Source organism: Seriola dumerili, unplaced genomic scaffold, assembly GCF_002260705.1.
Source record: "Seriola dumerili isolate Sdu_G_001 unplaced genomic scaffold, Sdu_1.0 BDQW01000258.1, whole genome shotgun sequence".
In the NCBI taxonomy this organism is placed as follows: Eukaryota; Metazoa; Chordata; class Actinopteri; order Carangiformes; family Carangidae; genus Seriola; species Seriola dumerili.
The window spans coordinates 365018-381137 of NW_019174513.1; the positions used below are offsets into that span (position 1 = coordinate 365018).

General features: G+C 42.2%; 3 protein-coding genes across 5 annotated transcripts; 2 read left to right on the plus strand and 1 right to left on the minus strand.

The window, feature by feature from the left end:
• Positions 1–2166: 2166 nt before the first annotated feature.
• Positions 2167–9605, minus strand: trim46 (tripartite motif containing 46). Of its 2 annotated transcripts, none has more exons than XM_022756776.1 (12): positions 9538–9605; positions 8350–8608; positions 7564–7714; positions 6425–6623; positions 6193–6339; positions 6009–6104; positions 5293–5546; positions 5040–5161; positions 4608–4937; positions 3664–3893; positions 3442–3509; positions 2167–2685 (listed from the first exon to the last, which is right to left on the minus strand). In XM_022756776.1, exons 1-12 carry the CDS (start codon positions 9595–9597, stop codon positions 2238–2240), a joined length of 2364 nt encoding a protein of 787 aa, XP_022612497.1. In that variant the 5' UTR covers positions 9598–9605; the 3' UTR covers positions 2167–2237. The 2 variants fall into 2 exon arrangements, with proteins under 2 accessions (XP_022612497.1, XP_022612496.1); XM_022756775.1 differs by having other exon boundaries at positions 7564–7740; positions 8346–8608.
• A 700-nt stretch (positions 9606–10305) lies between these two features.
• On the plus strand, positions 10306–12380 carry tmem107 (transmembrane protein 107). Of its 2 annotated transcripts, none has more exons than XM_022756782.1 (5): positions 10306–10760; positions 10881–10948; positions 11022–11122; positions 11713–11809; positions 12160–12380. In XM_022756782.1, the coding sequence occupies exons 1-5, from the start codon at positions 10674–10676 to the stop codon at positions 12227–12229; spliced, it is 423 nt and encodes a 140-aa protein (XP_022612503.1). In that variant the 5' UTR covers positions 10306–10673; the 3' UTR covers positions 12230–12380. The 2 variants fall into 2 exon arrangements, with proteins under 2 accessions (XP_022612503.1, XP_022612502.1); XM_022756781.1 differs by lacking the exon at positions 11713–11809 and adding an exon at positions 11885–11981.
• Positions 12381–13230: 850 nt separating this feature from the next.
• On the plus strand, positions 13231–15816 carry krtcap2 (keratinocyte associated protein 2). Its single transcript, XM_022756770.1, has 5 exons — positions 13231–13352; positions 14385–14539; positions 14771–14834; positions 15039–15105; positions 15230–15816. Exons 1-5 carry the CDS (start codon positions 13349–13351, stop codon positions 15348–15350), a joined length of 411 nt encoding a protein of 136 aa, XP_022612491.1. The 5' UTR covers positions 13231–13348; the 3' UTR covers positions 15351–15816.
• The last annotated feature ends 304 nt before the right edge of the window (positions 15817–16120 follow it).

The window sequence follows — 16120 nt, forward strand, 5'->3', positions numbered from 1 at the left end:
ATAATAAAGATGTTGAACTCTTAGCCCCTCTCTAGTTCCGTATCAGCTGTCCTAAGGTGTGCCCTGGTTCTGAACAGAGTAGGATTATTATATTTAAACCTTGTGGCACAGAGGATCCACTTTACCTGTAGATGCAGCTCTGGCACACTGCAGTGATTAAGGGAACACTTGCCCTCACTTGCAGCCTGGCACCACGCACTCATAGACATCAGTTCTTCCGTGACACTTAAACAAAGAGAGTCTGTCTTTATAATCCCTAATAGAGCACTGTCCTGATGTTTACAGTCAGTCAAAATGTGACAGCTTAATAGCACATGACAATTAAAACGACAGTTGCATTTGACACGATTATAATTTTGGCTGTAGGGTGGTGTGCTGAAAATAAAAGAGGTTTAGAACCAAGAGAGTTCTCCGTGATTGCCAGTGAAGGTTAGAATTTAAAAGTTGCTGTCAGCACTTAAAAAAACAGGAAGACATAGACTAAAGAAAAAGTTTCTGCCTTAACTGTATCAGGGGAGCGAGTGATGAGTAGACAGTAGACAGCCACTCCTGTTTCCAGCTGCTTTTGTTTCAAGAGAGCAGAAAAAAGGCAACATCACAGCATTTACTGATAAAACTGTAAATACAAAATGTTCTACAGTTCACTTCATAGCTTCCAGTGTGGCCATTATTTGACACAAAGTGACTCCATGTTACAGTTATCAGTCATTTATTGTGTTTCTCATGACATGATAGAAACATTCTGCCAGCAAGGCAAAGTCTTCATTTGTAGATTCTGATTTCTGAGATGCTACAGTCTAAAGTCATTCAAGTGCTGTTCTGTAACACAAGTAGAGGAGTCTGGACAAGTTCTTCAAGACAGGACAAACACACACACAGACAAACACACATCAGAAAGCATGAAACACACAGCCAGAGATCTCTCTTTCTCTCTCTGAAAACACACGCGCATACACACACATAAACACACACACACACACACACACACACACACACACACCAGAAAATCATACCATATATCAAAATACAGTCAGAGTCAGTTGATTTGAAAATATTAGAATATAGACAATCTCTTGAATTGAAATGATACATACCTGGGCTCTTACATTCCCCAAACATAACTGTGAATCAGTTTAGTCAATTACTAATTGAGCTACTGGCAGTTGCAGTAGGAAAACCAAAAGCTATAGAAAAAAAAAAGTCAAATTTAAAGTCAACCAGAGCTCTTAAAATAGACCTACTTCCATCCACTTCCTCTAGCCGATCATTAATATGTATGTGCAAATCACTCAAACACCACAGTTTAATACTGGACAAGTAGGCCATCTACATTTTTAACTTTTGTCAGAATGTAAAACACTGAAATGTATTCGCATGTTTATAAGTCAACCAGCATGATGAGAACATTATTCTTCAGAACCCTTCTTTTTTTTTTTTTTTTTTTTTTTTTTACTGTCATTTCATTTCTGTTGTAATCTGAAAACACGGAGGCAACTGTGAGCATGTTTACCCAGCCGAAATGCCACACGAGTCCTTTTGAAATGCAAAACAGTGACTATATAAAATTCCAACTGTTTAGACACAGAGACACGTGATCCTGACTCGAGCCAGCAGAACTTCACAATTCAACAACCGAGGAATATTCACATTCTCTAATTCTGCATTATGTACACATTGTTAACACTTGTTGAAGCTACATTAAAAATTAAGATAGAAAATTAGACATACAGTACATCTGAGGTGCTTTTACAAGGTGACAGTCAGTTATCTGCATATATGTAAGTTATGAATCCTAGTTACACTTGCATGCAACTTCTGTTGTCCGGTCATTCTGGGACAAATTAAGACAAGTGTAAAGGGAGAGCAAATTTTTCTTACACTGCAAACCGATTTTTTTTAACCTGTTATAAAGGTGTTTGACTCACCCTGTCAACAGATTTCTGCATAGTCTAAAATCACTTCAGCCACAATGTCCATAGTCGAGGAGAAAGAAAGCAGGAAAAGATGATAAATAAATCAAGCCAAAAGATAGATTTGATATTTTCAGGTGCAAATGCAAAAGAACATCAGATATTTATAGTCAGATCAGGAAAAAACGTAAACATATTCAGCAGTGACAGTTCAATTCAGTATCAAAGGCAATTAATCCTCAACCCACATAAAGTGGTGAATATAAACCACCTTTAACTCTAGAGACATGAGACAAACTTTGATCTGTGAGTGAACTGTCTCCTCATTTATTTACTCAGATTTGTTGCTCGTGTTTGGATGGTTACCCTCCGAGGCGGCGGCTCCTCAATGCTCCGATTGGCCACGAGATCCTGCAGCTGCAGCGCTCCTCCGCCGATGAAGCAGAAGGCCGGACACACTGGAGCTGAGCAATCCACGTGTCCCTCCCACAGGATCCGCAACGAGTGGGCATCATAGAAGGTGACTCGTCCTTTATCACAGTCCAGACACACTCCTAGTCGGGGAGGCAGAGGAGCAGTATGAGGGTGAGGCAGGTTACTGTGGCTGCTGCTGTGGGAGTGGACTCCTCCATGGCTCTGGCTGTCCCCCTGGCTCTGACTGTGACCATGTCCTTGAGGAAGCAGGATCTTGCCCATGCCCATGGTGAGGAAGCAGAAGGGAGGGGAGTCCTGGCCGTCCTCCGCCCCGCTGTCATGACCACTGTCTGGGTCACAGCTGGTGGGAAGGCAGAGGGGAGGAGAAAATATGGCTGAACAAGACAGAAGCTAAATGAAGGATGAAAATGCACCTTATGAATCTTAAACTATATGTTCAAATACATTAAGACCTGAAGATGTGAAATATTCCACTGCTCTTACTACAAACTGTTAGAATAACTGTTAATAGGGAAAACCACAGTTGGCATAAGCAGAGTGAGAAAAAAAAATACAATACATGTTTTAGGATTACAAAAAAAAAAGAAGCAGAATCAGAAAGTTAATTAGTTCTTATTCTGATGTTATCAAGTGTTACTTTCTCTGGTTGAACCCTAGTGGGAATCATCACCTGACTCTACAGTTCCACTCAGAGCGTTTCCGCATCTTCCCCTTTACTGTTTCAGTTTAACGACCTATAACTTTACCGTTTTGTTTCAGTCTCGCTCTCATCAGTCCCGTCCACAGCAGCAGGTGATAGATATTATGTCAGTGTTGTATTTAAAGGTTGTTCCACTGACCGCGAGTGGCCGAAACATCAAGAAAAAAATCTAAAAATCCTGATGTAAAAATCTGACAAAAATTACAATTCTGGCATGGCTCGTAATCCGATGTATAGGACGCATGTCAGTGAATTAACTTGCATCAATAAGAGCATTTACCAATATATAAATCCTATTCATATCTCGTTTTCTTTTTCAGTGCAGTACATTTGTTTTCATAAGAAACACTGTGGGTTCCACAGTGTTGTATATTTAGAATAGTAAGATTTAGTTACCGAGGGCTGGCCATGTCCTGAGGGAGATGGAACCACTCTTGTAGCTTAGTCTCCTGCCCTACTCCCACCTGCAAGAGAGAGAAACAGAAAGACAGGAAGCTTTAGTCACATCCACTTTGAGTCAGCATGTGAGGTAAAGCTGATTCCATAATATATATATATATATATATATATATATACAGCATAATATCAAAACAACTGCCCAACATTACTTCCTCTCACCTTTACCAGGTAGGACCCAGGCTCCACAGAGCATGCCCAGTAGTGTCTGCCTTGAGTGACAGCCAGGTCGGCCACCAGCAGGTCAGAAGTCAAGTGGCAAGAGGTGAGCGTGCGATCAGCAGCCTGCAGGAGGGCGAGGCCTGGCACGCTGCGGGCGTAGGTTTGGCCTTTACCCAGTGCCAGCCTGTCAGCATGCAAACCCCAGCGAGAGTCCAAGGAGAAACTCAACACTGGGAGGAGGAGAGAGGAGAGGAGGCGTAACAAGAGGGAAAGGAGGGGTAAAGAGAGAGAGATAGTAAGGTAGGTAAAAGGAGAGGAGTCGGGAGGGAGGAAGGATTAGATCCTGAAACTGAGACAGACTCAGACTACAGCAAGTCTGAACACATCATGGAAAAAGAGCTAAAGAAGAGTGGGAAGAGACGCTGGATAAGAGGCAGATCCAGAGAAAAAGGTGTATCCAAGAGAAAAATAGGAAGTGACTTAAACAGTCAACATGAGGAACAGAGCAGAGCTAACATTCACTCTAACTGCATATTGTTTCAGCAAATCAGATAATGACATTGATTAAATGTTTTTTTTCTAAAAGGATGAATGTGTAGAATAATAGCAAGAGATACAATGGACAATATAAACAAAGAGTGAAGAATTTTTGAAAGACAGACCTGCAGCAAGAGAGACAGAAGCAGAAAGAGCCTGACTGGGATGAAACTGGAATGCAGAACAAAAAAAGGAAGGTTTGGTGAAGATGCTAAAATAAAAAAACAAGGTGGGGATGGAAGAAATAAAGGGATGGAGAGAAAAGAATTGTCAAGATTAGTCAATCAATTGAAAAATGACAACACTGGAAAAATATTCAAATCAAAATATTGTATGTTTGTACTTTTTGCAATGAATGAAATGTAAAAAAATCTGATTATGTCATATTATAGGTCTACATATCTCACCAGGTGCCGGTGGAGTGTGGAGGTACACCTCTTCACTGTACTCTCCAAACCCGGCCTTGTTACATCCTCTCACCCTGAGCACATACACACTGTCCATCTGCAGTCGATCAATCACGGCACTGATCCCTCTCACTTCATCCAGACGCAGCCATGCTATCAAAGAGTTGGGGGATCTGGTGCCGCCCCACGCCGCTCCAGCTCCTCCTGCTCGTCGCTGGTATTCAACAGAGAAGTGCCACGCCGGGGCCGAGTCCTGAGGGAGGCGCCAGCACAAAAAGAGCTGGTCATAGGCTAATGTCTTCTGAGTGTCAATGACTGGAGCCAGTGGGGCTGTGGAGGAAATAAAGCGATGGAAAGATACAGGTTACTGAGATCCAAAAAAGCACAATGTCACTTTTGAATGGTTCACATCAAAGAAACAAAGAAGCTCACCACGTATGAACTCCAAGCTGTTGATGAGCTTCACCTCTTTGGATGCGTCCAAGTGAAAATGTCTGAAGGAGGGATCGGCAGCGAGAGAGAAACACTGCAGGTTTTCTATGGCCTTCACCAGCCTGGAGGGAGAGAAACACGGTGACAGAATGAAGAAGAGAAGAAACAAACTTGGAAAAAAAACAAACTAAATCTAACCAATTAATTCCTCCCAAGTTCAAGATTCAGCTGAGCATGTGTTCGCTGCAGGTACCTGTTGTGAGTGATTCTGGCAGCCTGCACGAAGCAGGGTGCATCGGTCTCTTTGAGCAGCTCCTGTGTGTAGGCCATCAGACCTGCGTGTTCCAGCAGCCCACGCCTCTCAGAGACCTGAGCAGACAGGGCCTCCTCCCTCCTGCTGCGAGATCCCTCCAGGGCCAGGACCAAAGCCGTCTGACGCTCGGCTACAGCCGCTCCCAGCTCCCGGATACAGTGGGTCAGCTGCTGCAGAGCTGCTGCGCTGTTAGCCTACAGACAGACAGACCGACAGAACGGACTCCAATGAGCCACTGAGTGAAGAGGCAATTACAAATTGGAAATGACAACACAGAGACAATGGTTTGGCTATTGCCAGTACAAGAGTGCGCCATTGCACTAGAGCCCCAGGCCTCTAGAGGGCACAATAATACTACCTGCCCCCATAGATGCAGTTGTAATTACAGTAAAGTACCAGGGGAGAGACTGGGGATGGCTTCCTATTGTACTAAAGCTCAATAAAAAAGCTGTTTCCTCTAAACAAGACACGTTTGCTTTTTGCAAGGAAACACAAATTAAATTCTAAGCCAACACATTGCCTTCAAACACTAATGATTGGTTGTGTAGACCACAATATAGTGTGTGACGAATTCTGTTCCACTCGTACAAAGATAACGAGGAAACAGCTGCTTTGACAAAGCAGAGGTAGAACAAAACAGAGAAAAGCTGGTTCACCTCCATCTGTTTGATGGCAGCTTCCAGTTGTGTGATCTGGCTCTGTATTATGTCCTGATTGGCCAGGATGAAGTTGACTTCCTTGGTGACCTTGTCCTGTAAGACCAAAACAAAAGTAAACATTTGAAAGCTGGATCCTGATCAGGATCCTGACACAGTACAAACAGACTTCACACAAACGTACCTTGAGGGCCTGGTAGGCCTGTGCTATCGGTAACACTTTGTGTCCATGGTGGACACGTCGAAGCTTGCACAGTGGGCACAGCAGCCTCTGGCAGTTACGGCAGTACCACTGCAGTCTCTCTTGCTCATGGTCTGAGCACACTAGGACCTAGAGCACAAATGAGGATTAAGGCAAAGTGACAATAGAGGAAAAGCTCCTGTATGTCACGTTCAAAACACAAAAGCAGCCAAACCTTTGGCCTAAAGTTGTTTGTGGGTAGAATGTGTTCGTGCTGAGCTCGGGGTGTTCCCCAGGGGTGGTAGAGTTTGAAACACTCATTGCAGAAGTTGGACTTGCAGTCAGCGCAGCCTTTAGTGGCCTCCAGAGACTGGGGAGGCTTACAGAAACCACACATGATGGCGACGCTGCCCAGACTTACTGTGTGCCTGTACCTAGAGGGCAGACAAGGGGCACAGGGAGATAAGGGTGGTGCTAGTGAAGGGCGGTAAAGAAAGAAAGCAAGTAAAGATGGAGAAACTTGAGCTCATCTGGGTTTTCCCTGCTCTCTTTTCAGTAGTTAGGGAGTTCAACTCTTTAAATGCCTGACCTGGATACACCACCAGCAGCTGTCTTGTTAGTGCATTCTGCGCAGTAAAACATGCACCGTCACACTCTCCTGACCAAAACAACCACTGCCTGGGGAGGGAGCAGCTGCACTCATCATACTGCTGTGTGTGAAACTGGGAAACTGCCTATCCCCATACCCCCCTCCCCCCACCACCACCACCACCACCACCACCACCACCATCGCAGAACACTCTTTCAAGAGCAGCTCCTCTCACTTTGATCTTCACTATTTGAACTGATAAGAGAAGCCAATGATTAACATTTGACAGGGATATGAGGTAATTCACTATAAAGTTGCCAAACTTAACTTTTGTCAATGTAACCATTTTACCAGAGTCAAACACTGTCAAACACTGCAGTTTTTAGCTGTCCCTGCAATCTGCTCTTAGGCTTAGCCTTGGATCTGGGGAAAAGGAAAGATTCATTATTGAAACTCCTTCCAGCAAATGATTTCCTGTCTCATTTATAAAGTAGTATTGACTCTATCCCTCATCTGCTGCCTCTCTTCATTGCCTGCAGTGAGTGGTTAAAGGGATTTTTTCCAAAACAGTGATTACTTTGTTTCTGATTTCTGTTAATAAACTAATGACGATCACCGGACAAAATAACCCCCCCCCCCCCCACACACACACACACACACACACACACACACACACAAGTCATGTTCGAGGTAGCATCATAAGGTCTGACTGTGCCTGACTGTGCCTGTGACTCTGTCTGTTACAGTATATACACTGTATTTATGGTGTTTGTGCATATGCACACCTCTCCACAATGCGCTCCAGAGTGAGGTTGCGGAGGCAGTCTGTCAGGCCTTTTTCTCCCAGCTCCACGTCCTGCTGGCAGGAAGGACATGGGAACAACATGGGGGGAGTGGCCGTGTCCCTCCGCCTCCGCCCTGGATATGTCCCACACACTGGGAGAAGGACACAGATGTAATGGAGATGAAAGAGATGGGTGGAGATGTAGAGGAGAAAAAGTGAGCGTTTGTAGAATGGAAGATTTGTATGAGGATGTGAGGCAGTTGTTAAGTGAATTAAGAGAAACAGACTTGTGAGAAAAGGTAAAAAGCAGAGTTCTTGTTTGTCCCTCATATATCTATATAGAACACAGGGATAAATAAAGGTCAGGTCACAGCGGAGGAAATGCTATTTGCTTACACATACACATTGTCTGAAAACACCTGCTCCACAGATGCTTACTCCCTCTTCTACCTCCTTGACTCTCTCTACCTCTGTGTCCCTTGTTCTACATGCAGTTAAATAAGTCATCTGATGAATGCATAAAGCTCTGGATATACAGCAGGGTATTGATGTCTCAGCTAGATCATCTGTGAAACTCAGATGCTTAAGAGGACAGTGGCGTCACACCACACCATCATCTCTGCATTTCTAAATCATGATGTCACTCTTTGGTCACTTGGATGTTGAGACCATTCAGTTTTTTTTCCCTCACACAAGAGCAAAGCTTATTGCCAGCCCACGTAATATTCCCATTCAGTTGTACCAAACACATACATGCACACACATCTACTCCACATCCTCCCTCTACCTGTTTTGAGGACCCGTTCCAGGCGGTCAGGGGTCCTTGGTGTGGGTCTGCGTGCCTGTCGCGGGGAGCGAGTGTTGGGTGTGGAGGCCGGTGAGTTGGGCTCTGGAGGGAGGTCTGGAGGAGGATAACCTCTCTGTACCAACACCTCAGCCGCACACAGCAGACACACACTGTGCTGGCATGGCAGAAGGATGGGCTGCTTCACCATCTCATCACACACCGGGCAATGCAGCTCCTGTTCCATACTCTTCATGTTGGACTGGAGAGGAGAGAATTGAATGAGGAGTCAGACCAGATAAAGGCTGAGTCACTGGTTTAAGTAGAGAATCAGTTGCTCTTTAGATTCTGCACCTCCTGTGACCTGAAAAAAATGTATAGGCCTATGAAATGTGTAGGAGTCAAAAGCGAGAGGGGGAGCTGATGCAGATACTGGTTTCGTAGGCTGATGTTGGAAAAAAGGAACACAGGAAGGGCAAATGTAGAGGCAAAATAGCTCTCCCCTACTTCAGGTGTTAGCCAGTCTCCCTTGATATGATTTTAATCATCTAATTTCACCTTTTCTTTCTGAATTTTTTTGTAGCATTAGCTTAGCCAGCTCTGGCATAGGATACCATGGTTGGTAACAGAGTATGAGGCCTTTATTCAAGTGAGGAGATTTTCAAATCAATAAAATAAATGCAGCTTTCTGTTTTTTGTGGTCGCCGGCCTCGGTTTTACACACAGGCTCTTCTCCAGTGTTGCAGCTGCTGAACGCAGCATCCCGTTTCTATGACAACGAGCATCATCTCTGCCTGCTCATCGTGTGCGGCCCGTAAGCAAGCATTTTCAGCTAATGTTAGCATAATCTGATGATTATAAGCATCAAACATATACTGCTTCATCTGCTACAACGTTTGGATTTCGTGGGTATGTCATTTGTGGTCTTACTTCCACCCACAGTGCTAGAGCTTTGCCAAAGAGCAAGGCATCTCTCTTTGATTAGATGCCAAAAAAAATCTTCTAAAAGGAAGACATATCTCACATTCCTTCAACGCACATGCTACCTGTGCATTCAGAGGCTGTCGAGGGGTAAAATGGTGAAAAATTCTGTGGTTACATATACAGATGGGGGAAAAAGACATGTAGGCTGTGATATCTCGTTTAAAATTAGCAAATATGGTTGATAATAAAAATGAGCGTCATACTTACACTAATGCGAACCAGCGCATCCATGATAGAGGTAAAGGTTTGTAACTCCGCATCTGCCATGCTTCCACGATGCCACCGTCTCTGCGATGCAGCGGATGGAGCTTATTTTCGGTGGAAAAGCCGGGGACAGGTTGTTTCAGGCGCATCAACGTTAAGATGAACCTATAGGCCCGGACCGGTGAACCGTGACAACAGATTTGCTCTTGGTGGTTTTCCGTTGCTTGATGTGTGCTGCTGCGCACACGGTGATTATGTGTTGTCTGTCTAGCTACGAGTCGTCGTAGAAATAGGATTGCGGGGGGAGAAGAGGAGGGGTGTGTGGAGGTACAAGCGAGATCACAGCCGCATTGGCCAAGGAACTATCAATATGTTACAGTTAGAATGGATTACAGTAATAGCTTATTTATTTTAATTGATACATATTTGACGATGTCAAAAAAAAACCCGGTGTAATCATCATATTCTTATAATAACAGTTGATGCAGGGTATTTGTTGTAAGAACAGAGTATTTTTTTGAACGCATTGCTTTGTCCCTGTTTCCTGCCCACGGTCTACTGGTCGTTGATTTTTCGGGGGTTCTTCGTGTGCCTCCGTAACCCCAAAATTTGCATATGCCAAATTTATTTGTGGCCCAGTTTTTCGTGTTGCCGTTAGATGGCAATGTTGTGGAAGAAAAACACGACCAGTCCTCTCTCAATTGTGGTCCGTGTCCGGAACCTTTGAATGTTGATTGTTCGTCCGGTCAGTTATCAAGAATGTACCGACTAGGCGGTTGTTGTAGCAACCATCTTTACCGTTAACAATATCAGCGTGAAAGTCGTGTGTTTTTAGTTAGTGAAAACCGATTCTGGTTGAAGGAGCGACATGTTAACTAAAAGCAATTCATCTAGATTTAGCTCACGTTTTACTTCGAGCAACGTTGTTTGTGTTCTAGTGTTTTAGATAAAGTTAACTAAATTATGGTACTGTAGCTAAAATGCTAAATTAGAAAAGACGGGAATTTGACACTGGGATAGCTGCAAGACACAGCTGCAGTAAATAATATAAGAATACTTGTTGCTTGTTCCGCACTCGTTGCGTATTGTATTTTAGTTCACACATCGTCTGACTCTAAGTTAATAGGTGCAACCTTAGCATGTCGGCTGTCAGCAGTCTCGTCCCTGCACGGTTTCTTACCATCATAGCTCACCTTGTAATCGTTATCACTATCTTTTGGTCGAGGGTAAGTAAAGAGGACAGCGGGTTATGTGCGTTTTAAGGATTATTGTGATCTTATGTCTTGACAAATTGTCACTCGTCTTCTGTTTCTGTTGCTGAACTGTTTATAACGGTTGTTTTACAGGAAAACAACGTAAAGGCGTGCTTGCCTTTGGATTTCACTCAAGAGCAATATGACTATGAGGACAGAGAGTAAGAAAACGTTTGAGAAATATAACTCAAAGTACGTAAAAAACACTCTCTAATACGTGTCTATTTGTTTCAGGTTGGTGGTGGCATTGGCGGTCACACTTGGTCTGTTTGCTATAGAGCTGGCTGGGTTCCTCTCAGGAGTGTCCATGTTCAATTGCAGCCAAGGTCTCTTGTGTATCCTTCACAGTGACATATTGGGTTCATCGTTTATGATAGCTGATATATGATAATGATATCATTGATATATGTGCAGATGAACAGAAACTAATATCCATCAACAGGGCAGCTCAACAGTAAATATATTTTCGTCTAAAATTATATCCCATCAAGTGCCTTGGCAGGTAAATTGTCATAGCAAAGGTCACATAAGTGCAATGACCCTTGTTCAATTCCAGGTGGGGATCTTTGTTGCTGGTTATACCCCTTTATCTCCTGTAGTTACATGTATGACTTTTCACTATCGTGTGCAAAGAATACAAAAAAATCATAATTATACAGTTTTACTGAGATGATGATATGGGTCTCCAGTGCAGAAATCTTCCTCCTGGACTGAGAATTTAAGGTGGCAATTAATTTTGACCTAGAAATGATGTCAGCTTCAACATGAAATTAGGGTCAAATTAAATATCTCCTCTGAAGCCCTCTAAATGTAGCAAAGTACAAAGGCAGATAAAAGAGATAAATGATATTAAAAAATCAGTCTAGTCATCGGTTACAATTCCATGACTCCAACCTCTGTATATTCGCCTCTTCGTCTACAATAGCAACAGGAGTCCATGCCAGTGCCTCAGTGGCTCTGCTTTTCTTTCTATTTGAGCAGTGGGAGTGTGACATCTACTGGTGGATCCTTGCCATTTGCAGGTTAGTGTGTGTCAACTTAATATTGTGTGTTTATTTTTCCCAAAGTGTTTTTTCCCTGACAGATATTTTAACCAGCACTGGCTGTCCACTGCAGCGCATCCGTCTCCTTGTCTTTCTTTGTGTTTGAGAAGTGGGAATGCTGGACGTATTGGGTTATTTTTGCAGTCTGCAGGTTGGTGTGTGTGTGAAAGTTTGTGTGTGTCTGTACTTGTATTAGTAAAGAGATCAAAGTCAGAGAGTCGTAAGTACAAACAATTAAGTATCAGTAAGTATTAAGTATGAAGGCACATGCAGGTATGTAATGTGGATGTGTTCTCCCTACATTTCTGTCCCTGTCTGTCTCCCTCTAGTGTGCTACCTGCTTTTGTGGAGATTCTCCTGTTTATAGCTGTATTTGGCCTGAAGAAGAAGCCATTATGAAAGACAGTCCTGATGTGAAGTGGTACCAAATAGTGAGGATATGGACATCTGTCTCAATGCATCAACAGCAAAGCCAGCAATCATCAAGGGAATATACAAGCCACTCTCTGTCTGTAATGTTTGTTTTTTAAATATTTTTCTATATTTTGAATAAAATGGATGAAAAAGTTATTGTGTTATTATGTTTATTCTTAACGTGTTGAAAGGACATGTCAAGAGATGACAACTTTTTTTGTTGTTGTGAGTAATCATTGATGTGGTTTTCTGAAGTTCTTTGTCTGTTTATCAGATTTCTTCTGAAAATCTTAGAATGCTACTATAATCCCAAATACATTTTGTACAAATTCTGTCTCAAACTATTTATGGTTGTCTTTTCTGTTTGCTCTGAATCCTTTTGGCACTCTGATCTATTTTTGTCTCCCAGACACACCTTTTTCACAGTGTGCACACACACTGTCTCCTTCACCCAGATTACAGACCCTTACCACAACCATGGTCTTAATCCAGTGTCCATTCAAGCATGTGAATCGTGGGTTAATACAGAGTGTACAGAGAGGCACGGGCAAGTATAATAAACCATGGTTAATACATTTATAAATTGATAAAATATTATTAAATAACATAAATGTTGCAAATAATAAATGGAAAATTATAGAAGTAAAATATACAAAGACATACGAAAAACAACAGAGGAAAAGAACAAATATCACATTATCTTCCATAAATTTTTTTCTTTGTTTTTACATGTTTAAGTTATTTACAGAATAGAAATACTGTAGGAAGAAAGTCTCCCTTCGTTATGTGTTATATGCCATTGATTGGAAATATTATTGTGAAAAATAATTTTGAGTAACTTCTTATCTGAAGTGAGTGACATGAGGTGAGGAGACGACCTTAATTTTTAAAGACAAAGAATATATCATTGTACGTAAATCACTGAAAAGAAACTTCTACTGATGATGCACAGGAGTCCTTTGTCTCCGCCCACTGGTCCCACCTGTTATTTGGACCGGGTGGTTAGTTTTTCAGTTCCTAGAGCCTGGACATTTCGCTGGCTCAACGAAAGTAAACCCAATTCTCCTCTGTTTCATTTCAAGGAGTGTAATTTAACATTGAATAATGGGTACGTATTGCACGATCAATTTATCGGTCAATTAATCTTACAGAGCGCGTTTGTATTTACATAGATATTTAAATTGTTAGCGTCCAGTTCTGCGGGCAAGCTAACGTTCAGAAGTATGCTACGCTAGGTGACTGAGTGATAGCAGCAGAAATGTTCACTCCATGTAACTTGTCTTAAACAACATCAAGATCCATTTCTGGTTTTTCTGTGTATGTGGAGCGTTATATTCACTGGGGCTTGTTTTTGCGAACGGGGGTTGTTTAGCATGAAGCTAATAGCTATGTGTCGGAAACGATTGTGTGCGAACACTGACGTGGCGTTACGTTTGGAAAGAGTTAGGTCAGCAACCCACTTTAAATCAGAGAGTTGATATTTAAGTTGTGGTCTGTGAGTCTATGATATAGGCCCAAACTGACAGTTGAAACAACTACACCTGCTCTCATAATCCCCAAACTAATCTGTCTAGCCAACACTTGTTCTTATTAGGGACGAGTGGCGAGATAAATGTAATATGTATCTAGTCCAGGTTTCGTTTTTGAATCTCCATATCAGTTTAGCTCCAGATTCAGTGTCATGTAACAATAAACTAGCCAAAACGTCCTCCGTCATGGAGATCACTTTTTGTTGAAACTATGTTAGAGAGGTGCTGATTCACCTGCACGATCATTTTGGATGGTGTAGTCTGTGGTGTTGTTGAACTGCATTTCGTAATGTTGACAGATGTTTCTATTATTTTGTCCACTTCATTCAAATCAATGAGTGTAGGCTGAGCTGCTGACACGCCTCTTTGTGTAATGCTATTTCAGCTCAACAGCACCACAATCTACATCCTCCAAAATCGTCATACAGTTGAATCATCAACTCTTTAACACAATTTCAACAAAAACCAAACGATGAAACCTTCATTAAGGGAGGACTGTTGTATGAGACTGCATTAGTTTTAGCTAGCGGTTCCCAATAAACTGACAAATGAGTGTAAGTTAACAAGCCTGAGACTTTCCTGATGATACTGTATCTCTGGCCTTTTTGCAGCGGTGAACACAGGCACCTCACTAGTGCTGTCCAGTCTGCTGTCAGTGCTGGTGTTTGCTGGGATGCAGATGTTCAGTAAGCAGCTGGGATCTACTGAGTGGCTCACCATCCTGGGAGGTTTCCTGGGTTCAGTCCTCTTCATCTGCTCCCTCACTGTATCCTTTTGGTGGCATTCAGGATTAAAGTGCTTTAACCCATGATACAAGATTCCGGTTTAGAAATTATTTTAATGCTTTGTTTAACATAAGCTGTTTTTTATTAAACATCTCATATTTTCTTTGTCCTTTTGTTGACTAAGACTCAAGAACAGTGTAGCATTATTGAGTCAATCTGTAACATAGATAGATATACCATCATGTAGTATCCTGCCTTAACGTTTCTCACAGGCATTTAATAATCTGGAAAACCTGATTTTCGGGAAGGGATTCCAAGCTAAAATATTCCCAGAGAGTAAGTGGTGACATCCCTAAGGTGTATTGAAACATCAGCATAATAGAAGTTAACCATTTTAATACACATTTGGTCTGTGATTTTAATATACCATCTTACAAACAGTATGTACACTTTATCTGTTATAAACCCACAATATAAGTCCTCTGGTGCATCATTCAGGTTCTGCTCCTCACTTGCTTTATTCGTTCTCTCATCTTCCAGTTCTGCTGTGCCTGTTCCTGTCTCTGTTTGCCTCTGGGCTGGTGCACCGTGTCTGTGTCACCACATGGTAAGCAACAGTAGATCACAAATACCTATTTCAGCTTCTTACTACACAGTTAAAACAAATCTGTCTTTTTTCTTTTCTTTTTTTTCAATTGTATTCCTTTTGCTTTGTCTCTCTTTTTGTCCAGCCTCATCTTCTCCCTCTTCGCCTTGTACTACATCAACAAAGTATCTGCCGCTCTCTACCAAGCAGCTGTTCCCGCAGTTACACCAGCCAAGGCTGCCAGCAAGGGCAAGAGGAAGAACTGATGAATCTGTTGGATTGCACTTGAATCCAGCGAACCAGTCAATATTATCCAGGTGCTGACGGCCATTGCGACACAGCAGTTGCATATTTTGTCACAGTAGTTTGTTAAATCCATGACCCGTGGCGTATCTCCAGAGACTTTTTTTTTTTTTTTTAATTTGATTTGGGAATATTACTTGATCATTGATCATTTGAGTGATTACAGGCTTGGAACCATTATAATGTCATAATTATTTTTTTTTTTACAGTGATCTGAAATTTGAATCATGGAGAAATGTTCTTGGTATACTGTATGTAAGGCCATAAAAATAGCAAAACAGCTATTTACATTCCATTGATATCCTTCTCCTCAGCTCTGTTTTTACACTGGTTGCAAAGAGATTCATCATGTTGTTTGTATATTCCTCAGCACTTCAGGTTGCTTTTTTTTTTGTTTAATTCATTTTGTAATTAAACTTTGTAAAAGACTTTGAATCTCTTGTTTTTTCTGTCAAACCATATTCAGTTTGCAAGTGTCAGTTAATTTGATTAGCTAGGTTTGGTGCCAGCCAGAACTTTGGACAACTGTGTAGGAAAAGACGAGGCAGGGAGAAACCACGACTTGCTTGGATCCATCTCTCCCACAAACTGTGGTCAAAATGCCCCTGAGAAATGAACTCAGCCAAAGCTGCTTCATGGTCCTGGGCCATGGTGAGAAAGGACAGGCACAACTCTTACTTTGATTATAGATGTCAAATATATCCTGAGATGTGTAATTGTGATGCACAGAGCA